At 38.4% G+C, this 27056-nt stretch overlaps 1 protein-coding gene across 2 annotated transcripts in view; it reads right to left on the bottom strand.

The window, feature by feature from the left end:
* Positions 1-8655: 8655 nt before the first annotated feature.
* Positions 8656-27056, bottom strand: part of LOC109031724 (uncharacterized) — a 52944-nt gene continuing 34543 nt past the window's right edge. For both annotated transcript variants that reach the window (XM_072300219.1, XM_019043420.2), the window contains 12 exons: positions 25803-25998; positions 24303-24519; positions 23853-23969; positions 22834-22937; positions 21672-21799; positions 20469-20738; positions 19782-20001; positions 18075-18227; positions 16353-16612; positions 15098-15330; positions 14314-14384; positions 8656-13453 (listed from right to left, as the gene is read on the bottom strand). In XM_072300219.1, the coding sequence (XP_072156320.1) occupies positions 11729-13453; positions 14314-14384; positions 15098-15330; positions 16353-16612; positions 18075-18227; positions 19782-20001; positions 20469-20738; positions 21672-21799; positions 22834-22937; positions 23853-23969; positions 24303-24519; positions 25803-25998 (3694 nt within the window). In that variant the 3' untranslated portion in view covers positions 8656-11728. The remainder of the gene's footprint in view (positions 13454-14313; positions 14385-15097; positions 15331-16352; positions 16613-18074; positions 18228-19781; positions 20002-20468; positions 20739-21671; positions 21800-22833; positions 22938-23852; positions 23970-24302; positions 24520-25802; positions 25999-27056) is intronic.

Here is a 27056-nt window from a genome sequence, read left to right as displayed (position 1 = left end):
GTCGGCTTCTGGCCGCAACCCCTCTTGGGTCACATTGCCACAATCGATTCGATATATCGCAGGGAGTCTTGTGGAGGTAATGCCGTTGGAGGTAATGCAGTATTCCCATAATATTCTCCGCGCGCAGAAAAATCGATATATCGAAAAAGTGGCGCGCGGAATTATTTTCTGGTGCAGCGCCGGAAAAAACAGTCGGCGAGCAGGAATCGATATATCGAAAATTCTGCGCGCGGAACAGATTTCGGAGCGCCGCGCCGGCGGCGAGCAGGAATCGATATATCGAAAATTCCGCGCGCGGAACAGATTTGGAGCGCCGCGCCGGAAAAAATAGTTTTGACACAAACGGCGCAAATATATCGAAAACCGGCGCGGAATCCGGAAATTCAGAGATTTTCATCGAAAACGGGTTTTTTCTTTCCGCGCGCCGAAAAAAAATTCCGCGCGCGCAAGAAAAGGGTTTTGACACTAACGGCGCTCCATAGGGAGCGCTGCAGTCGCGGGCGGGTGACTGATTCGCGGGGGGGAGACATTCTGGCGGGGGGCGTATGTGAATCGCGCGCGGGCACCACTGTTGTGCGCGAGGGTGACTGATCCGGGGGAGGGGGCCATTGTTTCGATTCATCGAAGAATCGATACACTACAGTGTTGCCAAGCCTATACACCAAATTTTCATGTCTATGGTTTTGAAATGGACATTACAAGTTCGAGTTTGTTCTGAAGATGGAAGAAGAAGAAGCTACTGTTGTTTGTTTACATAGTTCACGAGGAATATGGGGTTAGGTTTTATGCTTTAAATTTATGCTGACTTTAATTTCGTGAATTACTGAATATCTTAATACGTAATTTGGTGAAATTAAACGCCTATTGATTTGGAGATGGCTGCTAATGAGGGAATAGGTAAGTACGTAGAACTAATTTTATTTTATCGCTGACAGTCTTCCGGAACTGTAATTTGGGCAGCCCAAAACATTGCCACAGCAGATAACGTAAACAATCTGTAATCAACGTAATCAAACAGTTAGAACATGATTTTCTGTTGAATGGCGTTGTAAACTGATATGAATTTTGTCGACTCATTTTTTTCCCTAAACCTACGAAACACCAAGGAGGCCATTTCTTGACTTTGGACATGAAACGACTTAATCTGTTTTTCCACAACCATACATCATTGCACCAATATTTTTATATAGGTATTGGAAGAACTTTCAGACATTATCTTCCATAAAATTATAATGTTTCAATATAGCGATGTGTCAGATTGTTTACGTTATCTGCTGTGGCAATGTTTTGGGCTGCCCAAATTACAGTTCCGGAAGACTGTCAGCGATAAAATAAAATTAGTTCACGTACTTACCTATTCCCTCATTAGCAGCCATCTCCAAATCAATAGGCGTTTAATTTCACCAAATTACGTATTAAGATATTCAGTAATTCACGAAATTAAAGTCAGCATAAATTTAAAGCATAAAACCTAACCCCATATTCCTCGTGAACTATGTAAACAAACAACAGTAGCTTCTTCTTCTTCCATCTTCAGAACAAACTCGAACTTGTAATGTCCATTTCAAAACCATAGACATGAAAATTTGGTGTATAGGCTTGGCAACACTGTAGTATATAGATTCTTCGATGAATCGAAACAATGGCCCCCCTCCCCCGGATCAGTCACCCTCGCGCACAACAGTGGTGCCCGCGCGCGATTCACATACGCCCCCCCGCCAGAATGTCTCCCCCCCGCGAATCAGTCACCCGCCCGCGACTGCAGCGCTCCCCCGCGCAAGGGTTACGGAAATCATTCCATACGTTTTTCTCGCATCGGCTCACGGCGGAGAGAGGCCCCGGCTAGAATTCTTACGATCAGCGACCTTTCTCCTCATTTTACTTTTAAACTTTCAATCTTAGAGGATAATATCATAGGACCCATAATAACGGCCGTACAATTTCCTATCGGTTCATTACACTCAATTTTCGAAAAAATAATATTCGAGACCGAAAATACGGGTTTTAAAAAGGGCGCAGGCAAAAAATGTTATGATCAGCGACCTTTCTCCTCAGTTTACTTTTAAACTTTCAATCTTAGAAGAAAATGTCACAGGACCCATAATAACGGCCGTAAAATTTCCTATCGGTTCATTACACTCAATTTTCGAAAAAATAATATTCGAGACCGAAAATAAGGGTTTTAAAAAGGGCGCAAGCAAAAAATGTTATGATCAGCGACCTTTCTCCTCAGTTTACTTTTAAACTTTCAATCTTAGAGGATAATATCATAGGACCCATAATAACGGCCGTACAATTTCCTATCGGTTCATTACACTAAATTCTCGGAAAATGGGAGAGGCGATGGAAAGGAATACATACAAGAGAAACGACTCGTACCTGTAAAGATCCACTCTGACAATGAATTTCAGTTCCTCGACCGCACTTCCCATGGCTTCTTCTTGATTCTCGTTGGCCCTGGGGTTAAAAGGGCTCTGGGGGTAAAGCTTCGTCTCGAATTGATGAAATACTTCTAAATGAGCAGGGAAGATGACAGTATTAACGGCAAATGATTCAATAAATTAAAATTAATTGAACGCGCGATCTGGGGACCGGTCGTGAATTCGTGATTGAGTAGGAAAATGCATGGCCGGGCCGCTATGTTGCATTCTTCAAACAGGTGGACGAATTCAATATCGAAATACTCGTCTCGAATGCGATTATTCGAATATCGCACAATCGATTCTTTACCATAGCTTCTAACGGGGACATAGCGATATTCGATCAATCACGAGAGTTGTCCAAAAAACCGCCTCGGCACTGACTGACTCAGTTTTGCATTGCGACGCACCGGCTCGAATGCCTTAGAATGCCTGGCCCGCTCCATAGAGAAAAAAAAGGAGGTGTTTGCATTTCGGGCATCTTGGAATTTTTTGATGACTTGATGACGTAGGTGGGTACAGTGTGAAGGGGACGTCTCTGTACCCAGCTGTACCCACCTACGTCATCAAGTCATCAAAATATTCCAAGATGCCCGAAATGCAAACACCTCCTTTTTTTCTCTATGGGCCCGCTCATCGCCTTATTATTCTAACTTGTTGCGTTGCGGCTATCTCACTCGTTCCTGGGGATTTCGTGCTTAACTAAGGTATTCCTGAGTTATTTTGACCGTAGAATTCATTTCTGACCTTACTTTTTTCAATAAGATGACGCAATTACACAATTTTACGCGTTCTTTCAAACTTTCCGGAGAAACATAAAAATGTATAAGTTACTCAAAGATAAATTTTACTCGTTCTTGTGGGCATTTCGTGTTGAAACTCAGCATCTGTAGGACTTTTGATCGAAGATTTCATTTTTGACCTTACTTTTGTTGATTTTTTGACACAAATACATGATCTCGGCGCGGTAAAAAGAAAAGGTACTCATCCGTAGATTGTGCTCGTCCTAGTAGACATTTCATGTTGAAACTTCGCAAACTAATGGTATTTTGATCGAAAAATGAATTTATGACCAAACTTATGCTAACAAATATGATGACACAACACAAACTATGATGACACATTAAGGGGGGGGTGGGTGGTGGCGTGCGGTCCGGATAAGCAAGCCAAGCACTGCTTGCCCAAATATTTCAGAAGAGAGAGGAAAATTACACCTAATACATGTTTTAAATTTTAGCAAATATTATTGATCAAATGTATTAGTAGGTAAATTGCATTAAGAACAGAAAGAGAGAGACAGAAATACGTATATAGCAGCCACAAAAGTAGGAAAGTGGCAGAGCGGACGGAGGTGGCGCAGCCCGCGCAGCGCGCTGCGCGGCCTGAACACGGCACGGGCCAACTCATGCTCGGTTGCCAGACTGCTCGGCGCCAGCTCGGCGCAGCGCAGCGCGGCGGCGGAATCAGGCGGGCGGGGAGAGCGGTACGTTCCGAGTCCGAGAGCTTCGCTGCTATTACCTCCGATGCGCTGTCCTGTTCCCTCTTCCCGTCGCGATTGCGATTGCTATGTTTTAAACGCAGAGAGATGTTTTTTTGAGAACTTTAAATAACTCAAAAAATTCTAAAACGCTGTGGAGTAACGACTAGATATACCTCAAATAAGTGGCAAATGATCGTAAGTAAGCTAGAGAGAATGAAATAAAACCATTGTTTTTTCAAGACGTTCCATCAGATTTCATCCTCAAAATAGACTAAATTGAGGTTTGCGAGATCTACGTTTCAACAATTTTCTAGGAGGCTCCCTGAGAGGGGAAGGGGCTAGGATACGTTAAAATCACCCCCCCCCCCCTCCCCGGATTACGATCGCCAGAGCTTGCACTGGGGGGAGGGTATTTTCAAACTTTTAGTCTTTTTAGTGAAAAGAAAGTTACTCAAAGAGAGCTTTCACTAGTTCCGGATGAAAATGCACGTTTGAATTTTTGATACTTGATGGTATGGTATGTTTATCGAAAATCCAATTTTGACCTTACTGATGTTAATTGATTCACATGAATACGCGATTTTTTCAGCCCCATCTCACTCTCTTAAAACTGCACTTTTTCCCCTCCCACCACCTATTGAGTCATTTTGATGTCATCTCTCCTTACCCTTTTCCACCCTTAGATGCCTTTTATTAATAGAGGACAACTCCTCTTCAGCCCTTTTCTACTAGACCCAATATGAGAATCGGCTGAGAAGAGCACAGTCCCAGGAAGCAAGTAGTGCTTTGGAGACTCATGGTAAGGTAAATCTTAAACCAATTCAAAAGCATTGATAGAACATGCAGTAATACTTAATGTACTCTCCATCAATATGCCCAAAATTTAAGTGAGCAAGAATGAAAACAGCTTTTTTCCAACCCCAACCAACAACTCATAAACTCCACGAATGATACGATTCGGTCAAACGAGCAAAGGTAAGGCCAAAATTGACTTCTACGATGAAAATACTGTACTCAAGTGTATCAAGTTTTAGATTGAAAATCCAACTGATTGTATCAGTGGCGCCACGTCCATGGGTTCGCAGTGTTCGCCGAAAACCCTAACATATTCTGGAACAACTAATAAATTATGGCTATGAGGATGTGGGAAACATGCATACAGAATAGTTGACAGCAAATAATGAACGGGCGCTTGGCTTCCGACAGCGGCATATTGCGCGTCGCATCGCGGCGAAGCGGTGAAAAGAAATTCCTGCGGCACGCGCGGGGGCGCGGGGTTCACAACACCGGCTACCGAACCTGAGGATGAGAGCGCCGAGAGAAGAACGGGCGGGGGGAGGAGAGAACGAGAGAGGCGAGAGCCGCTCATCAGTCCAGCTGTTTCCTTCCGCAGCAGAGTTGCTAAAAGAAATTTCATCGAATGTTTCGTGAAATTTCTTATTTCCTTAAATTTCAGGAAATTTCTTCTTATAATCTTTCACGAAATTTCTTAACTCTGTTCCTCAGGTAGGTGCCTGCGAACCGCCGAAATTCAGAAAAATCCATCGAACAGGAGCTGAGATAGCATTTTAAGCCACTTCAGTCATTTCGGATTTTCGAATTTTTAATTTTTTGAATTTTGACAGATTTTGATTTAAAACGCGTAATACTCAAAATCGAAGCTCATTTCATGTATCATATCCTGACACCGAGTTTCACAAAAATCCATCGAACAGAGCCGAGATAGCATTTTTAGCCATTTCGGATTTTTGAAGTTGGAAAATGTGACTTAAAACGCGTGATACCCAAAATCGAAGCTCAGATTCGGATTCCTCGTTAAAAATCGATGCAATTTCATGTACCATACCCGAGCATAGCGTGGAGGAAAGAGACGCAACGTAGCATACTGATTCGAGCATATGAATGCAACGTGGCAACATGGTAGTGCTCAGGAATTCCTCGGGACGAAACCGAACTCTTGTTATTGCCAGTGATGCCAGGCGTACGGATTTATCCGTGCCGCGCGGACATTCCCTATACCGACTACGGACCGCGTACGGACGAAAACCTTATGGGAAAAACGCTTCCCTATCTTAAAATATCCGTACGCGTGACGTCACAGAATGACGCTCAGCCAATAGTAGCACGGAGAGCGGTAGAGCGTACGGATCTCGTACACGGAGCACCCGGGATCACTGGTTATTGCCAGCGCCTCTCCGTTCGCGGTTGCATCTCGGCTCGGGCGACCGGCGCGCACGGCGTAGTTCGAAGGGGTGGTACGACGGATTGGTCTTGATCTAAACCGTCGTTAAACCTCTTTCCTTCATGTTATGCTAACATATGATACATGCAATCGCATCGATTTTTCACGAGGAACCCGAATCTGAGCTTAGATTTTGGATATTACGCATTTTAATCTATTTTAAAAATTGTAGGAGAAATTACAGAATTGTCCTTGAAAATTGATCACTCATTAGTATTTTTTAATTTTTTAACCCCGTTTTTTCTTCTGCGTTCGGTCTTGTCTTCACGGCCTTTCACGAGATTTGTCCCAGGGAAAAATCCCCACTTACGAAGTTTGGGAAAAATATTGAGTTTATCAACATTTTTCCCAGTACCAAGTATAGTCCTTTTTACTCCTGGGACCCACCGAGAGAGGAAGAATAAGAAGTGTAAACGGATTGTGCGATATTTTGTTGAAGACTCCATTGTTCCTGTTTGTTTAGTTGAAATATGTGTCTAATTGTCAATTGAGTGCACTTATTATTTTAATGACGGTTAAATACTCGACTTTACCTATCTAATCTATCTTCCCGCGCCAACTAGTCGCAGGACCGTATGAGCCTCGTCCCGTGCAAGATCCATCCATATAGGTCAGTCATTCCCGAAACCCAAATTAGAATCTTCTGCGCATGACGTCAGCATTACTGCCGCGAAAACCAGAAATGTCGGAAACAATGCTTTTCTTATGGAGAGAACAAATTTTTCTTAATGAATCATTTAAATTTCTTACTTTTAAATTCTTTGAAGCTTTCTGAGTGTCGAAAGGAACGTTTAGAAATTAGCGTCAAGGGTTTCAATTCAGCTGAATTTGCGTTTTTATATTTTTAAATGATTTTTGAAGTCAGCGATGTAACAAGCCATCTAGTGGTATAGATTCGCGTGTAAAAATGGCTGATGCAGAGTAAACTGTAAAAATGAAAGAAACAAATTCGGCAAAATCGAAACCCCTGAATGCTAATGTCTAAACGTTCTTTTCGACACACAGAAAGTTTCAAAGGATTTAAAAGTAAGAAATTTAAATGATTCATTAAGAAAAATTTGCTCTCTCCCATAAGAAAAGCATTGTTTCCGACTTTTCTGGTTTTCGCGGCAGTAATGCTGACGTCACGAGCCAATGGAAAGGGGCTTACCCCGAGCGGGGAAATCTGCGCAATGACTGACCTATATGGATGGATCTTGGTCCCGTGGAGACGGTAACTGAGAAAAATCCCAGAAGTTTCATTCCTGCGATTCGAACTTGGGACAAATCCCATGAAAACGTCCCGTGGAGACAAGGCCTAAGTAAGCCAAAAAAATCGCTGTGTACCCGAAATTCCAGGTAGCCTCGTTTTTAGCGCCAGGCGCCTGGACTAATAGATCGCGCAGGCGGGCGCAGGGAAGCGCCGCCCCGCGGCGGGGTACTCGGAATGTAACCGCTCTCCCCCGCCCCGCCATGATTCCGCCGCCGAGCAGTCTGGCTCAGCTGGCTGGCTCTTCGCTCACAGTCAGCCCATCACAAAGCGATTCTCCAGAGCATGAGTTGGCCCATGTTCATCCCCATGTTCGCTGCGCCACATCAAATCTGTCCGCTCTGCCGCTTTCCTACTTTTGTGGCTGCTGCATACATAACTTGGTCTCTCTCTCTTTCTGTTTTTAATGCAATTTCTACTGAGCAGGATTATTAGGGGTGGTTAACACCTGGAGAAATTATAGAAAAATAATTTATTTCAAGAGCGGTTAGGAATATTAAAATCATTCTTGCGAAGTTGCACCCGCTGTCTCCATAGGAACAGCAAAAATGAGGCAATCAAATCTTGCATACGGGCTCTTGAGTTGCTACCCTTCATCCCCTTCCCTTCAGAAGCAATGACTGTCACAAAAACATTTATAAAACTCTTAAAATGTTTGTTATAGGAAATCGTTTTTGATTTTTCTTTCATTTTTTTTCCTTAAAAAAAAAAATAAAATGTACAAGAGGTAAAATTGAATGGAAAAATTGTTTTAAAAAAACTCTTTTATAATGTCCTTAGTCCATTTTTTTTTTAAAAAAAAGGAAAAAACTCATCCGGCATAAGTTTCACAAAGATTTAAATGCAACTTTAGAAAAAGCAAAATGGGCCTCCTAAAACGAACATTTCAACACTTTTATAGGGGTTTTTCAAAATCGCTTTATAAAAGTCATTTCTACTTGGGTTTCTTTGGATATTATGATCAATATTCAATGGTGCGTTGATTCAGTATATTTGGAAATTTGCTGATTAACAATAAAACTTGAGGTACCTATCTTCGGAATGAAGTAGAAAAGAAAGTGACTTGAGTTAAAGCGTAGCCTTTGTTGGTACAAAGTGAAACTGAATTAAAATCAATCCTAAAAAAACTTTGGCGCAACCTTCGTAGTTAATCAAAATACACCCCCCCCCCCCCCCAAACTAAAAGAGAAAACTCACGTCCACTCGGTACAAGCCGAGAGACACTAGTTTTTTAGCTTACGAAAATTAAAAGAAAGAGAAAACATAAGATTATATGATTTATTCAAAATTTGAACCTTTTCATAAGTATTATTAATTCCTTTACTCATACACAACTACAGGTTCAACAGTAAATACAATGAAAAACTTAAGGCAACGAACTGACAGGTAAATAGCAACATAACAAAAATCTAACAGGGCGAATTAGCATGATAGACAAAGACAATAACCATTTGTCCCGAAATCTCATTAAGAGAAAAAAACACTATTTGAGCTTTTAGATCCAATTTCCATTGAAATTCAGAATTTTAGAATGGCAACTCATCATTCTGAGAGACATCATTAGGATAAGAGTAAAAAGCATAATTTTGGTGCAAATTGCAACCTCAAGCTATAATTATTCAAAGCATGCGAATACAGAGAGCGAATGCTGCCATTGTTCTGAAAAAAAAATTCAGTCACTCGAGCTTGCCAGGTAGGGCTCATGAGCCTGATACGAAATTGGTCCTGGTGGTACCATATCCGACTCAGTAAGCTAAAATCAAGAGTCTAACATAAGCAAACTAACGGCAAACTGATCAAAAACTCCTTGCAAACTTTTGTTCAGAAAAATTGTTGACTCTCGTTCAGTTAATTCAATTTTTCACCTAGAGTTGTCCTTTTTTTTGCATGTTTTCCTGGCACTCTGGCAGCGAATACGAGGAGGTAAGTTAGTATGAAGCATGCTAATGACTTTGTTGCCAAAAAAAATAAATAAATAAATAAAAAGAAATAAATGTGAAAATATGACATGTTCAAATGAATAGCATGAAGAACAATGGTCCTGGACAAGTTGGCTCCCACTTTCAGTCAGAAATATATGTAACTCAATGATACCGAGTGGATTTTTACAATGGACTTAACTCTTGAAAGTGAAGCCTACTCCACCATTCAGATCCATCATTTGGACTGAGTCTAACAGGCCCCGTGCAAAGTGGCAAAGTGGCATCAAATTTGAACTAAGAAAAAGGGTAAAATTTCATTCCCCCATAGGAATTAATGTTAAGGACAAAGTTCAAGGACTTCATATTTTCCCGTTCAAAATATTTTATAGACTTTAATTATTTGACAGGAGAAAATTTACAAATAGTCAAATCCAAAACTGCTCCCTACTCTCCTTTTTTTTTCCAAAATGCGCCGTACGCTTCTGATAAACTCAGTCCAGTTGATCGCTTGGTAAACTCCACCTAGGAAACATGAGAAAATTTGTGAAAACCGTTGGCAGTAAAATCTAATTTTTAAAAGCTGGGACCACAGCAGTAATAATTCATTTGATACAAATTAAAAGTGAGGTGGTTTGACCATCTCATTAATAAATATAGTTTCTGGATATGGGCTGATTCAAAAATAGAATGAGGGGGAAAAAACACAACAAAAAGTACAAAATGACATAATAAAATGAGGGTCCCTACAGTGAAGTGCTAATGCTCATTTGCTTTTAAGATAAAATGTGAAGTAGGCAAAATAAAAAAAAAGAAAACACATGGTTGTACCCTGTCAAGCTTTTTGATATAAATGAATCGCTGCCTATAATTTTAAGTACTTTTAAGAGAGCATTTAAATTTCGGATTAGAGAACGGACCGAGTTTGTTAGAAATACACCATTTTACATCAGGTTTGAACCAAGATAAAGAAAGTTTTATTCCTTCATGAAACCTCAATGTTAAGAACAAAATTTTAACTTCTCTTTTCCTGTTCTGAACATTTTCCCTTAACTTTGAATTTTGGACAGGAGAAAATTTACCACTAGTTGACCCCAAAACTAATTCCGACTCATTTTTTCCCAAAATAAAACATGGTGCGTTTCTACTAAACACAACCGAGATGGTCTTCATTAATTAAGAACTTAATGGCTTTGTGATTTTAACAGCTGAACCACTTTTAGCTCAATAACTCAATTTTACAAGAAATCTTTTCATTCATTTGACTCAATTGCTTTCACTTCTACAAGAAAATTTTGCCGTCAAAAGTTCTGCAGCTTTCAGCTTAAAGCTCTCAAAAATGTTCACTTGCTCAACAATTCACCATTGATATGAGTGATTGTGTCATACATTTGAACAAATCTGTCAAGAAATCATCGCACACAATTAGATTTTTTGGGTCTAATTTTCAAAACTCATAAATCTTAATGGCTAATTATTATCCTCTTGCTGGAATTTCACCTAATCAACTTTTTTGAACCTTTTGCATAGCTAAATTTCTGCCTGTCACGTCTTACACCCGTGCACAGGGACAGTTCAATGTTTACTTGGGGTAGAGAAGCTTCCTTCACAGAAAGAATACTTACAAAAATTTTCCAGGCAAATAAAATCTGTTGTTGTATAAGTCGGTGATATCTTCTAACGACAAATGTCAGCAGATTTGCACCTCACTTCATTACCTCCTAATCCATAAAGTCAGAGTGGATCATGTTTGTTGACTCATGGATCACCCTTCATCACCAATCTTGAGGAGTGTCAACGAACAAGGAATTTAAGTCATAAAGAAAAAATTAAAATTAAAATTTAAACATAAGTCAACTTCAAAGCCTGTTTGACTAAAACAAATAGATGTCAAAGATTGTTACCTAATTTTGATTCGTAAACACCTAAAGTACATCACAAAAATAAATCACTAGATATAAAACTAAAATTACAAAAATTATCACAAGAATGAACCTACACAGTTGCGTATATTTCAATCTACACAACAACAATACTTTATTTCAAACAACTAACGGTGATGATCCTAAAGAGAACCATTCATCGGCCCTACAGAATTTATCACCATATCGAATTGATTACAGTCTTCTTTCATAGAAAAAAAGGTTCGACAACATGAACTATTTTTGAGCTTTCAGTTAAAGTTGAAAGTTACAAGATTCAAGTTGAGACTTGTAAAGGGTTGAAAGGAAAGTTTTTACATAGGAGAGGAGTTACTCAGCAACTCCTGGTTGATAAAGTTCATTTAATTGGTAGGAACATAGATCTAAATGAGAAGCACAAAGGTTCATGATTTTTGGAATTGAAAATGAAGGGAAACTAAGAGAGCGAGGTGGTTCTGCACGTAAAAGGTTAAAATAACGAGTATAATACAGAGGCTCAACTCTTCATTTCAGATCCTTGGATTTGGCAAGCAACAGGGCTATCTTCATCCGTGTCGCTCTCGGACTCCACTGGTACTTTTCTAATAAAAGCTTCTTTTCTCTTCTTACTCGTACTCTTAAACTCATTGTACGTTTTACTTTCTTCACCAGTATGATGGAAGGAAATAAGAGGTAGCAGAGCTGATCGTATTGACGTGAACAATTTTGGAAACAGAATCTCTTGCTGTGCCAATAACTGCTTTGTTCGGTGCCGCTCTTTTGGTGCCTCAAAGCATGCAGGGCAATTCTCTGGAATGACAGGCAATTTACGGCTTTCAGCAAACTGCCGCAGGTTTCTCTCCCGTACGTAAATGAAAGGTCGAATCACTCGTAAATCTTTTTCTTTAATGTAATAATGAGCCTTCATGGTTCTTAATCTTCCATTATGGAAAGTTGACATTAGGAAACTTTCAGCTAAATCATCCAGGTGCTGTCCAAGAGCAAGAACATTATAATTGTTGTTTCGAGCAGCTGCATACAAGCGGCCCCGTTTCATACGACTACAAAAACTACAAATTGAGCTACAGTTAACACTTGCTGCTTGCTCTAAGATGGGCTGTTTTTCATACAAATAATGAACTCCTAAGAGCTTTAGATAGGGTATCAGTGGCTGCGGGTTGTACGCCGAACTTCCTGGATCGACAGTAGCAGCACCCAATTTGAAACTGATTCCTTTACTCTTTGCATAGTACTGAAACTGATGAAGAGTATGAAGTAATGATAAGGAGTCCTTACCGCCCGATAGACAGACCATTACGCGGTCTCCATCTTTAATCATGTCAAAGTCTAGAATTGCATCAGTAGTGGGTTTCCAGATATTTCTAGGCGGGCAATGCCATCGAGGTTTTTCGACCTCGATAACTGACTTCTTGCGACAAGGATCATTGTCTGACTGATAAAAACATTCTAGGGTTGATTCAGAGCTCATTTTGTCTGTATCTGACTCCTGCTTGTCCAGACTGTTTGCCTCTTTATCCGAACAACTACCATTAATACCGCTGTCTTGAGAACTTGTATTGTTTGTGACCTCTCCACTTTTAAGCAAAGGCTTTTTACGGAACTCACAAGAAGAATTTAATATGCGACGACAGCCTTCGGATTTCTTTGTTGTTTCAGAGTCACTCATGTCATCTGTGCTCAAAGATGTTAATGAGGAACGCTCAACATTTGGAGAAATGATCTCATCAACCGCGCTAACCATTTCTCTAAATTCTGACTTCATCTCAGAAACCATCTCTGTCGTCAGTTCAGCTAAATACTCAGCCACATGTTCCGTGACATCAGTGGTGGGAGAGGCACCATCATTAGTTTCAGAGGTACAGAGTGGTGCAAAACTGTTGGGTTGTGAATATGAATACTCAGGTAGGTACACATTATTGTGTGAAGTATAAGAAGATGGAATGGAACCATGCTTGATCAAAGGCGCTGAATGAGGTGCTGTTGCCGTATCAAAAGAAGAGGTAACAATAACCGGAACTGAATTGTTGCGAGGGAAAAAGGCTCCTGTTCCGTTCATGTTCTGCTTCATTTGCGGTAATTGACTTTGCCTTCGGTCTAAGTAATTATATTCTGATAAACTTTCTGAGCTTTCCGATAAGGCACTATCTACCGTTGCAATTACTTCCCTCAGTTCAGACTTGATCTCCGTTGCAAGTTCTTCTGTTACTTCTTTCACATAAGCCTGAAAAAAAATGAAAAACATTAAAGAAAATTGAAATAAAAATTATAGGAGGTGAAGTCACATGTTAAGATACTAATATAAAGGATACATAATTGATCTCCACTTCAGAAATAATGCAAAAACAACTAGAATTTATGTTTTATAAGTATCAATACTTTCGTAACATTTCAGTGTTCTCAAAAAAAAAAAAAAAAAAAAAAAAAAAAAATTCAGTAATAAGAAAACTAACATTTAAAGTACCGGCAACGTTCAATAAGTAAGTATCCCTCCTCTAAAATCTATAAAAAGGGACCAATTTTAAAAAAAACTTGGGCTTAAAATCTTCCTTAGGATATACTGAGTTCAACAAAACAATGACAAAATCTGACCATGTGCAGCCATGTGGAACCACGTCTTAACTTGACCTTCTGCACTCCTGATATGATGAAAAGACAGGGTTAAGATTGCTTTGCATTACAGTACCGTACTTAATGTCCCCGAAGTTGTCTGCACTGATACCTACAAGACTCATATGTGTTATTCAAGAAACGAAAGAAATAAAAACAGACTGGAAATTTGCAACAGCCCAAACGTTCCTTTCTTTTCGTCAGTGCACTACAACTTTCAGTTCTGTTTATCTGCACAGGTCCAATTTATGGTGCTATTCTCAGCTGGAAAAAACTAGAAAACGTTCCAGTCAAGAGGACAAGCAGCAGCCTAGTACTTGATCATGCCTTGACCTACCTTCAAGTCTAATTGGAGCACAGCCTTAGAGAATATTATCCAGGAGAAATATATCGAATAGATGAAACATTGTTTACTTCAAGAGACCCTTTCCTTGTCCCAATCAAATTACAGTAAAAGCAGAAAGAGCAACTTACCTGTAAATGAGCTTGATTATTGACAATTACAGGAGGAGAGGCAGTATCAGAACATCTTGCATCTTGATCGTCTAAAAAAGAAGAAATTATGTAATTTAGAAAAATTAAAAACATAATGATCACAAGCTGAGTTTATGGCACTTTAATCGATTATACAGGCATTGCAGACAGATCTTTCCACTAGCACTTGACTCATTGCCTTAAAATGACGAGTATACTCATCACTGAGGCACATCTGAAAAGACGAGATCTCGTCATGAGAAAATGTCTTTTTGGATTTGTCATTTTTTGAAGGAGGGCCTTTTTCCTCTACGCTTTTATTAGAAGTATAAGAAACCTGGCACAACTCTGTGTAGTTTTTTTCTCTTCAGTACAATATTGTGGTTGTATAGTATCCTGTTACTTCACCTAATTTTATTTTTTCTTGTAATTTTGCGATTTTCTTGATTTTGACAATTGTAAGTAAGGAGTAAAAGCTCATGTGACTACAGCTGACTTTTTGATTGCTCGATGTTTAGGGTTTTCCAGAAAACGAATCCAGTAAATTAAGCTTTTACTGTACAACTAAACCTGCTCCATGCACATCATGGGATCATGGATCGATGGAATGAAAAATAAATGAAACAGAAGGCATTAACAGGATACCAGAGAGTGAAAGGTTAAGGTTTTTGACGCCGAGCAATGACTACGGCAACTTCTTCTTCACAACAGAAAGGTGTGAAATTATGTAATTCAAGCTTTCCCTTCCTTAACTTTAAAAAACAATTAGTAATTTGGTTCATACCTCTATTTTCACTATCACTCAATGAATTCAGTTCAGTTTGGCTTCCTATGCTGCACTGCCTATTCCTTGATATGCCGAGTGATAATCTGGGATGTAGCGGTAGAGGTGGTGGAGTTGAGCCCAAGCTGTAACAGCGCTCTCTTCCTCTCTGATAAAGACCTCGCGGTGACAATGTTGAGTACATAGAGTAACTGTGCAAGTTGGATGGGTCTTGATGAGGTGAATGAGAGTCTCTACAGAAAATAAAATAAGAATGCTCAGTGGAAAGAACAAATTAAGACATAATTCAAACATAGAGTAACTATGCAAGTTGAATGGGTCTTGATGAGGTGAATGTGAATCTCTACAGAAAATAAAATAAGAATGCTCCGTGGAAAGAACAAATTAAGACATAATTCAAACCTTTCAACGTGCATGACTCTTCATCTTACAGCCATTTGAGATTTGAGAGAAATGGCCAGCTGCCATGATTGGCAGGGTCATGAAACCGAGAGGTGATGATAGTCATGCATCAATCATTGGATTTAATTTTTGCTAAAAAATTTCCGCTTTGACATGGAGGGAGAAACTTTAGACTGAAAAACAGCATCGCTTGATGAGGCAACTAATTGCCTTGGAATTTACGACCCTTAGTCACAACTGATTTGAGTTGAAGGAAGGAATCAAACGGAGGACAATACAGTTATCCTCAACATTTGGTCCCTTTCAGTACCTTTCTTGACATAATACACAGACTTGCATAAAAGTTGCCAAACTGGTGCTTGTGGTTGTGTTTGAATTCAGTTTCTTTTGATCAAGATCGACATATGTTTTCCGAGTTCAATCAATGATCAAGTTAGGGCTGTTCTATCGGTTGTCGGTAAGCTACCGAAACAGTTCCGTTAAGAAAAAGTTACGATAAGAGCGCTCATGCCGATAGCGAACAGAGTTTTCGGAGCTGACGAAAATGAGCTGTTGCCATTTGTACATCTATCTTACGCGCCGCCGCGCCAGGCAATCTGATAAACCGACACACGGGGCAACAATGCATTGAATGCGAGCTCTCAAAAATCCGATAAGGCCGGCTGTTGTCGATATCATCGCCACTGTCGGTACTGCGCCAGTTTCAATAAGAGACGATATCGAAAGTGTTCCGGCAAGAATTCGTTTGAACACACCTAGATCAAGTCCTGACTCTTTAAAATAAAAAAAGCTTACATTTCTTCCATAAGTTCTATATAATATTTAAGTTAATAAAAAGCTTTACTCATCTTACCTCTGAGAAGATGTATCCAATGCAGATAAGCTGTGATGCCTTGAAAAGACATCTCTGTCATGGACGAATTGTGGCAGATCGGCAATACTACCTCGAGATCCTTGGTAATTGCAAGGGTCAAAAGGAACATTAGTTTTCACACTTAGACAATTGCCCAGAAGGAGATCTTGAGCCTCACTGGGAAGCATAAACCAACGCAATGATTCGGCCGTTTCATTGAACATCACAGTTTGATCTGCCAGTGGGAATCGCTGAGCCATCTGAATTGAATAAGAGATAAGAATAATTTAAATGGAAAAATGTCATGTCTACAGATTTTGTGATATTGGATTATAAAGTATTAACTTTATAAGGCAGGTATTTATTCATTCACATTTTCTCTTTACTTTCTGGTTGTAGTTGTGACAAAAATATAATTATCCCAAACATTTTTGCGACATTATAGCCATTTGAAGCAAATATTTACAGTATAAAATGCTTTTTCATGCTTCTTCAAGCTTTGAAATGCATTTTTTAGTAAATTTACATAAAATTTATCATTTATATATTTTTAGGTGACTAAGCCTTCACTTCACTCATACAAGGGTCGTCCAGAAGGTAACTTTACCTATTCAATATCTCCGAGACTAAGATAGATAAAGAAAATCTGTGAGAGCATTAAAAAGCCACTGCTTTGAGCTTTCTAATTCACTATAGATTTTTAAATTTGGTTCAATAGAACTTTAGAAAAATTGATTTTTCTGAACCCACCTCCACCCGCTCGGATCCAAAATTTCAAGGAGCGGCATCAGCAAATGAGCTGCTATGTCTATCGCTTATCGCAAAAAAGTGGCTTGGAGGTGGTTGAATTTCATGTAAAATATGGGGAAGTACATTTCTAAATCAGAAAATCCAGGTTCATTTGATATTATTGTATCTGAACTGCAATATGTGAAAAGATTAGGCTATAATTGGTTAACTCATGGAGTTGTGCCGGCTGAATTTGGTTTTGGTATGTGAATTGCGCTGTATAATTCGTTTTTTAACCATAAAAGGTGACCAAAGCTGCTCAAATTCAGGTTAGTTTGCAGTTAAGATGTCGTAAATATTGCATATTTTTCAAAATGATGCATCTTGGACGGAATTTTTTCAAAAGCGGGCGGAGTAATGTGAAGCCCTATGAACAACCCGGTCAGTGAGTGAGAGTTAACGTCGACAATTCGGTTAACTTCTGTTCGAATACAACTGGTTTTAAAGTAAACACAGTCAATCCTGCAATTTCCTAGCTGATTAATGTTTTTCGCTATTGGTTTCCATGACTTTCAACCATTTTTAAGTCACTTTTTTTGCAATATGCGATAGATACAGCACTCACAGCAACTCACTTTTTGATGGCGCTCCGTGAAATTTTAGATCCGCATGGATAGGAGTGGGTTCAGAAAAATCAATTTTTTTTAAGTTCTATTAAAGCAAATTTAAAAATCTATAACATGTTAGAAAGCTGAGAGTTGTGGCTTTTCAACGCTCATCTTTATCTACCTTAAATTAGGAGATATTGAACGGGTAAACTTACTTCCTAAACGACCCTTGTAGTAGCTATATCGCTGGTAACTTTGAGGTGAGAAAAAGTAACTGTGCAGCCTTGAACAGGCTGGCTTCAAGGTGCAATCCCCAATGGGTTAGGGAAAAGAAATTTTAAACTTAAGTAGTTCAAAATACCAAGAGAAAAAATGCGATACATACCTTTCTAGCTTTATTAAATAAATTACGAGCAGTCTGTAAACACTCATTATAATCTTTAGGACAAGGGATTTGACCAGACATTTTCCTTTCGTTGACAGTCATTTTCCCATCAGTGTAGCGAATGGAGCCCAGCCATTTTCTGTCCTTGAATACCTGAAATAGGATAAAAGGTATCAGAGGAAACAACTCCTTAAGCTCCACTAAACCTGCCTTGAACGTTAATCGAAGCCATTCGTTTAACCTTCCATTACACCTCCTCACGAAAGTGAAAGAAGAAAGAAAAGAAGAAAATTGAGATTTCTTAAATTTCCAAAGAAACAAAATTGGTATTTACTTAAGATTGAATTTGGATTGACTTTGTTCTCAAGTTTTCGACAACTTCTTGATCACTGTCACCGAAAATAGACAAATAACTTGATGGCTATCTTCAGAGGTGGGACCATTATTTGGACGTATTTCTCCTAAATGGAACTAATACCACAATTAATAGGGTATTACCACAGTTAATCAGAAATTTCCAAGTTGGGACTTAACCTCTACCTCTTATTTTCTGTGATCACCTTGTCTTCCAAGCCCCTTCATTGACGTTTTGTGCGTTTGAAAATGCAAATGTACTATTCGCGAAGGATCAGTCGCCGCAGGTAGAATTTCGTCATTTATTGGAGCAAAAGATCGACATGACATACATATTCATTTTAATAGTTCGGCAATTGGACTATTCCTGCTAAGCAGAACTGAAGACAAGTGGGGAAAATGGAGTGTGCTTGTGGCAGCTGTATGAGAAACAATGTACACAAGAGTGGGCATGGCTTCCTTTGGGGAAATGGAAAAGCTGATCTTACATTCTACCAAACAGAATGAAGAGTCAACTGAATGCGCCACTCATGCAAGTGACAAGAGCAATGTGGATAGGGTTCATGAGTTCATGCGGACCATTGCGGAGGTAATCACTGGCGCTTTATAATGCCCATCTATTCTTACAGCCCTCGACTAACGAGGACACCCCTTCCTTTCCACCTGTCTCTGGTTCCACTTAGTAGAAATAGGTCCATTTTATAACATCACTGCTTACAGATTTCACAGATTAAATGGAGGTTTTCATCGTCTAAGGTTTACTCTACCCCTGAAAAAGCAATATCTAAATTTTGGCTTCATTTAAGCGACAGAAATTTCAGAAAAAAAAAAAAGAAAAAAAAAAGGTAAATGGATGCATTCGGTGATGTTTCTTGATTTTCGAGCATATCAATGTGTTTTCGACTTTCCAGCTCTCCCCCTCATTTGTCTCCCTTTTAATATGTTTCATCGCAGTGCTTGGCACTTAAAAGAATGATTTTAAAAAATCAGTAGCGCTCTTCAAGAACAGCATCTGTGTAAATTTGTCGCAAGAATTAGCCCCGTTCGTACAGATCAATATACTATTAGCTATACTGAAAAGTCTTTAAAGACAAAATTCTGTTCCAATACATTTCCTTCACAACTTGATTTCAGTTTTGCATCATCAGGTTTGAGTCCAATGTCCATTCATCTACTAGTGTAGTTGATACAGCAAATGACTATACCACCTAATAATGTTCAATAACTAGTACTTTTCTTCAGAACATACACTAAAACTGAAAAAAGTATCAAAGTTAAATACACGGTTACTAAGAGCAATTGTGTATTTAGGGAGTAAATAATCGACTGTACTTGTAAAACAAATCTACTCACAACATTAGTATGATGCCTCCATTCGCCAGTTTCAGGATTCAATAAGTACTGAGGTAACAATTTCCAGCCTTCGGTGGCTACCATTTTCAATGCCTCCAGGACAAAATTCAGTTCAGAGTCAGACATAAAAAAAGGTATGGAGATTCTTGTGAAACCAGGTCTCAGCATTTCATAAGAGGAATGTTCCTCATGGCGTCTTAAATGATGTCTGTCTAGTCGACTGGAAAAAAAATTGATGAAAACTGTGAGAGGAAAAACTTGAAAAAGCATCTCAACTGAATTAAATACAAGAAGAAGCCTACCATTTGTCTTTGTGAAATTCTTGCATGAGAAATTTGGAAATTTTTCTTCTGAAAATAAGACTTGCGAAGATATCATGAGATCAGGCCATTTACTAGATGGTTGTTCACTGTGCTTCAGTCTCTCTGTTTATCTATATCATGCTTTCATCTACCACCAAAAAAAAAAAAAAAAAAAAAAAAAACCAAACCAAAACCAAAATTGTGAATAAAATAAAATGTCGGTTGGTGCGCTCAGGATTTCTGACCGATTATTTGTACTCAATTTATGATGTCAATTAATATACTCAGTCTTGAGTGTTCACTAAAGAAACACAGCAAATTCTTTGACAACAAAGAAACTAATTAAAAAACAATAGAGGAATAATATCAGGAACAAGGAACCTACCTATCTTCCAATAAAACTTGCTCATACTGCATAGCAAGATCTTCATCAATACCCATTAGATCTTGAGCATAAGGCCCTGCACAGGCGCAGCCGCCACGAGCTTGAATGCCAAAAACATCGTTGAGAACGGAACAAATGAAGTTGTGATGAAGAAAAGTCCCCCGAGGATGCCGCACGAGGAATGAGAAGATAGGTAGTCTTTTTACTCCGTGAGATGTATTACCTAGTAACAATATTTCTGGTATGGTTCGGACATGAGATAGAAAGGTTCTGAAACAAACAAAGAAAAAAAAAACCGTTAAGTTATTGGAAAAAATCTAAACTAATCTTAAGATTCACAAATGTTAATGTTTCTAACGAATTGTGTTATTAGTACCTCACTTTCAGCATGAATCCACGATATTACGACCAAAACTACTTTAAACTGGTGTAACCTAGAATCAAAGCAGTTACCTGCGACGCCAAAAGATGACTATCTGCTCGTCTAGATTGTTCAAAATTACGTGTGTTTAAATGTGCGATGCCATGGGGGGGGGGGGGTGTGCCAACTAGACTGGAATGCGAGTACCCACTTTGATTCTAGGCTACCCTACTTTAAACACTGACAAAACCTTTGGTTCAAACAAAACAAGTTTGAATTCACAAATGATGTTTTAGGAAAAGGCATGCAAAGTCACGAATTAATTTTAAAATTTTATTTTAGAGCATTACTAAGCATTTAACAAGTTAGTCTGAGGACCTGAATCAAGAAACATGAATTTATGACGTGAATAAAGGAAGCTCTTAATAGGTTTATTGAGTTTCTTAAGGTCCAATATATTTCTTTTCTTCTACTTTTGCATTTGGGGAATATTTTTACATTTAAAGACTCTAACATAATAACAATAAGTCGAATTACTTAAGCTACTTTAATCTGTTACAAAATTGCATGGAAAAGGTTTATTTATGGCACATGTATTAGTAATTGTACTGCCATAGAATTCATTAGCTACAGTGGTTTTTTTCATGACAAACGGTTTTTTCAGTGCAGATTCAAATTATTTTACTTGAACGTAAAGCGGTTACTCAAAAAAACTAGATTGTTCATAATAGCCTCCACAGTAACAATTTGGCCTTGCTGGGCAACTGAAGGGGACATCACTAATCATAAAACTCAGGTAATCTATTGACCAGTAAAATTTGGAAAAAGGATGTGAGGCATACTTCACTATTTTTTCTTCGTAAGTCATTATGTTTGAAACACCAACCGCCAATTTGAGTTGCATTGCTAAGCCTGCACGAATGGATTCAACTATGGCTCCTGTTCCTCCTTCTTCACGTAGCTCTGTGTCCTGAAAAAAGATGGAATTTTTTTTTTTTTAAAAATAGAATATGATGCTCATTTTTAACATTTTTTAGACTGTTTTTTACCTTGGATCTTTTTGTGATGTGAGAAAATTGTCTGAGGCAGGAAATTATATGGCTAAGATTGCAACTTATTTTTGCTTGAAAGACTTTTTGAACACATAGCACAAGGCAGTGCCGTTCCCTCCTTCATTTAAGCCTTACCAACTTTCAAATCAAAATATGACTAATCCTTTTTTGTAAGTTGTTTCAAATAGCTATGATCACCTGATTTTGGGAAAATTACTGAATTACACTCCTTTTGCTTAAAACTTTAAAACTAAAGCCTTTTGGAGAATATATCTAGGAGTTGCAAGATACCGAATTCTCTTAGTTATTATAAAATTTGATGATTTTAACATGCTAGTAGGAATTCGTAAGCCCAATCAAAAACTGAAAAATTCTCAAGTGTAAATTTAACAATAGGCCAATGGCAAGAAATTTTTGCAGGGTTGTAGTATAGTTTCACATACGTTCAATTTCTTGAAAAGACTGAAAGGTTCATTGAAAAATTCAAAAAGTCATTTCTGAGGGGAGAGACAGCAAACGCCGTCTCCCCTGCCTTACTACAACATCAGCTTCAAGCATCCACTCAAAATATTGTTTCAAACAGGTCCCATTTTTGGCATTTTTAAAACGGGGAATCTTTGCCATTTAGTCTTTAAAAAAATCTGGATAAATTCCTGGGAGCTGTTTACTCAGCATTTTTAGAAAATGAATTGAAAAAAGTGAGTGCCACTGAACCATACCGTACAAAAAGACTGAGATTCAGCTAATTAATGAGGTACATACTAAATCCTTCTTTCAGTATCCTGTTAGAAGTTTTATTGAACGAGAAGTTTATTGGAGATATTCATATCTACTGAAGAACTTTCAAATAATAAGAAAGGACAATATTTTTCAGTATCCTTGCTTTTCTTTGATTAAAATTTGTATTTAGCAGAAGATAAAGTCATTAGAAAAAAAATGAAAAAATATGCACCTGCAAGTAACGATGACCATTCCGCATTACAAAAAACACAGTACCCCCACCACAACCTTCTGGAATTGGATTTTGAAACAGCGATTTCTTGGCTATCAAAATACCTGAAAAAACAAAAGGGCTTATGATGAAAGAATATTAACATGTTTTCAGCAATATGTTCTCGCCATTTGGTCCTCATTAGGCCAGCAAGCGAGTCTAGGGTGGCATGAAACAAAAGAAATTATGAATTTTGGAGATTTCTATGAAATATTTCATGAAATTTGTTTCTGTGAAAGAAATAAATTAAAACGAGATATTGCAGAAAAAGGTGGATCAATTTTTACAATAAGATTTCAAGCAGTAAGACTAATCTTACTGCATTTGAAAGTGCCGAATTTGGGCTCATTGGACATTTTTTAAACTATAAAACATGACGCCTTGAAACTTCCAGTATGGATCTCCTGGATTTTAAAGCATATTCTTGTAAACATGCAAATTCCACGTTGTTGAATTTTTTTGTAAAGAAAAATAAACATGTGAAAGGATATTAGTCAATATTTGATATTCGGTTGCTTTCCGCCAAATCTGTTCAATTATAAATTGCGGTTTTTGCTCACTTATTCATTTCTTCCCAAGATGGAAAAGAGAATTTTGTATTATTCATTGAAAGAATTGATTGACATAAACGTTATGTTTTGGCAGTATGCCAATACTAATTCAGTCATCTTTATAATACAAAGGAAATATTGTTGATAGAACTTTTAATAAAATCTCCTTCTCTCATTTTAAAACATGCAAGTGTTAAAGTAATTGATATTGTAGCAGAGACGCACTCTAGTTAGGAATACGCCTCTGTTAGGAGCACCTCGGACATACGTGAGAGATTGCGTATTTCTCGGATTATTGGATTATTTTGGATTATTTCTCGGACTATTTATTGGAAATACGCGATCTCTCACATATGTCCAAGGTGCTCCTAACAGAGGCGTACTCCTAGCTAGAGTGCGTCTCTGCTATAATATACAGAAAAATCATACCAGGTGTTTGTACTCCTCCAACAAATTTATGCCCGGAAAAATAAATTGCATCTTTATGAACAGCTCCTTCATTTAGAGATGGAAAAAGAGGATTCATGTCCATTTGAACATACGGTGCTGAAAATTAAAAATAAAAGTTTAGCGACATTATTCTTTTTTTTTTTACAAAAGTAAGTTAACAACGAAGTTAACCTGGCTGGTTAAGTGGCTTTCCTTTGAATTATCTTCTCTCAAGATTAATGTTCATTGCAAAACCTTGAAGAGGCAACAGTGAATGCAAGGCAGATAGTGATTGCCATCAAACAAACTGATAAAAACACAACATACAAATATAGTTATACAACGAAATTATAGTTTGGAATGCATATTGTAGAATATTGTTTAAAATATGTAAGTTTATAAAAGTTGTGATATAAACGTTATAAAAGCTTAAAAGATGCATTATCTTACCAGCGGTGGCGAAGTCCCAAAATGCCAAAGCTCCATACTGGTGGAGCAAAAGAGTTGTTGCTATATCGTCAGCAACTATACCCGTGATATTTGATGCAGCTGTGAAGCAACCAATTAATTTTGTGTCAGGTGACTCCATTGTTGAATGAAGCTGTAACTGGTTTTCCAAATCCACCAAGTCTAGGAAACCTTCCTTCGTCTCTGAGATTCTGATGATCTAAAAACAGTGGATAAATTATTACAAGCTAACTCATGGCAAGAAGATGCATGCAAGCTCACAAAAAATTTATTTCCTGTTACTACAAAACTCATTATTTGACTCATTTTTTCGATTTTTTAAGGCTTGTTTTGTAAATATTAGGTGCCACCATGACCTATTCAGGCACTAGATCGAACCTCTCTCAACATAATTATTGGCTAAAGGTATACTTTTGTGCCAAAAAAAATATTAAAATTATTAAGGCAGATAATAGAATTGTCAATGAGGCAACTTTTAATTGTATTGACCCATGCAAAGATAGACATTGAAGTAATTTTACATTTTAGCAGAATAATGGACAAATCATCGAGAAGCTTTGAATTCTAATGAATCTCTACTCGACGTGAATGAGCACACTTCAAAGAATCAGTTGCATGGCGTGCTTTGCGATATATCGATCGATCTGCTGTATGAACCTATGGAGAAGAATCGATTAACAAGGTGTTTGCAACAAACACCTTAATAATCAATTCTTCACCGTAGCTTCAAATGGGGAAAGATCGATAAATTGATCATTCACGCATCGCCACTGCAAAGAATTGACTTTTCCCCAAAATGTTGGCTTAACTTATCCTGGCAAAAAAATTCAGAGGCAGATTTCAGCTGGCTATGACCTTCGCTTAATTAGTCAAATTGAATGTTTAGTTGGCTCCTTCGGAAATGTTTAGCTGTTTTAGAGTTTCCAAACAAAATTTTACAGGAATAATCAGCCAAAATATACTCTCACAGGTAAAGATTCCATTTCCAGCTAAATATTAAAAATGAAACCTGTATTTCAGCATTAATAAGAAAATTACTTTAATATTCCCTCATTTCTAGTCTAGATTCATCTTATGGTAGTAGATCATATCATGGTGTCTAGAATGATTGACCACGCTCATTCCCTGATTTTTCCCTGATGAGGAATCCAAGTTTTCTCCCACTTTGCCAGGATTTTTTAGAGAAAAATGATATAATTCTCCGGAGTTCCAGATATGAGTATCGATTTTTTATTTTCATCTTACAGCGGTTCCTTCAGCTTACATTAGAATTCTTGATTCTAGAAGTGTTCCTTGTGTTTATATTAACTGGTCAATGAAAGATTCTCCATTATTCTGATCAGTCTCTGGAACAGATTCTTGTGTTTTTCCTTGAGTTTCCGTGAAATTGTTCATTCCCTTATGAATCCCCGGTTTTCTTGGTTATTCCCAGTCCTAGAAATCATGGATTAGATAAATAATTAGAGGGAAGAAAATACTTACTTTGGCGCCGATTTCCCTCCATGGAAGTAGATTGGAGTGATGTTCACAGGGTCCTACGAAGACGACAGGAGGCTCGATGAGGTCCAGAGCATGGATTAGTTTATGGACAGCTCCGGTGGTGCCGTTGCCCGCGAAGATTACCACATCGTCCTCTGTCGCGTGGACAGCATTCCGAAAAATATCCCGCGATTCATGCCTAGAAAATGGAAAAAATAAAGAAAATAGAAAATGGTCACACATTTCATCACAAAGTGGAAATTGTTGAGACGCTGCGGATAGGAGATTTACTTCAAGAACAAGGTGGTACAATAGTGCTGGGTCCTCACTATTTTTATTTTTTTTGGGGGGGGGGGGTGGAAACAAGGTCAATAATTTCACGAATTTCAATTGGAGTCAAAAGTTTTGAGCTTTAACGAGTATCAGTGCAAAACTGAGGGAGGAATGTTCAGCTCAGGCAGTTTGCATTGGAATATTAAGTTGAGGTCACGTTTTGGGTCTTTTCAGACTTCAGGACCATCAATATCCAACAACTAACAATAAGTTTGTGTGACATTTCCTCTACACACTAACAGGGGCGTCATTTCTGCCGTGACAGCGAAGAGAGCAGTAGGTGCATGCTGGCACGAACCTGGAGATATATGAAGGCATGTGTTAACCATGGCTCATGCAGAAATCCACTTACTGCTCTCTTGGCTATCTCGGCAGATTTGAGATCGGCAGAACCCCCCCCCCCCCTCCCTTCCTATATTTAACGTAAGGTTGACCTGTTTGAGCTCTCACCCCCGAATTCGACGAAAATGACGCTTCTACACCCCAAAACGGTCCCGCCCAGTTTAGGAGTAGTGGTGCATGCGGTTTGAAAGGTAGGTATAGCCTCTGCAGTAGTCCAAATCGCCACATTTGGACCCACTTTTACAGAAATGGACCAAGTTTGAACCGAAAAAAAAGAGGTTTGAAGTTTTATTCCTCTTCTAGACTGAATGTTGAGGACAAAGTTTAGCGTCGATTTTCACGCTCAAAAATATTTTTTCTCGACTTTGAATTTTTGTCAGGACGGAATGTATGACAAGTTGAATTTTAAAACTACTCCAGAGTATTTGTGTAATTCCAAAATCAGCTAAAAGTGCTTTTTAAAAGCTAGGTCCAATTTTGTTCCCCCGACCATTTAGAGAGTACTTTCGAAAAAAGTCACTTGCACGTCGTAAGCGGCGAGTGTTTCGATTTTCTCGTGTTTCAACTCTACGGAGCTGGGTG

Source organism: Bemisia tabaci, chromosome 4 (genome assembly GCF_918797505.1).
Source record: "Bemisia tabaci chromosome 4, PGI_BMITA_v3".
Lineage (NCBI taxonomy): Eukaryota > Metazoa > Arthropoda > Insecta > Hemiptera > Aleyrodidae > Bemisia > Bemisia tabaci.
This window is presented reverse-complemented; position numbering and strand designations above follow the sequence as displayed.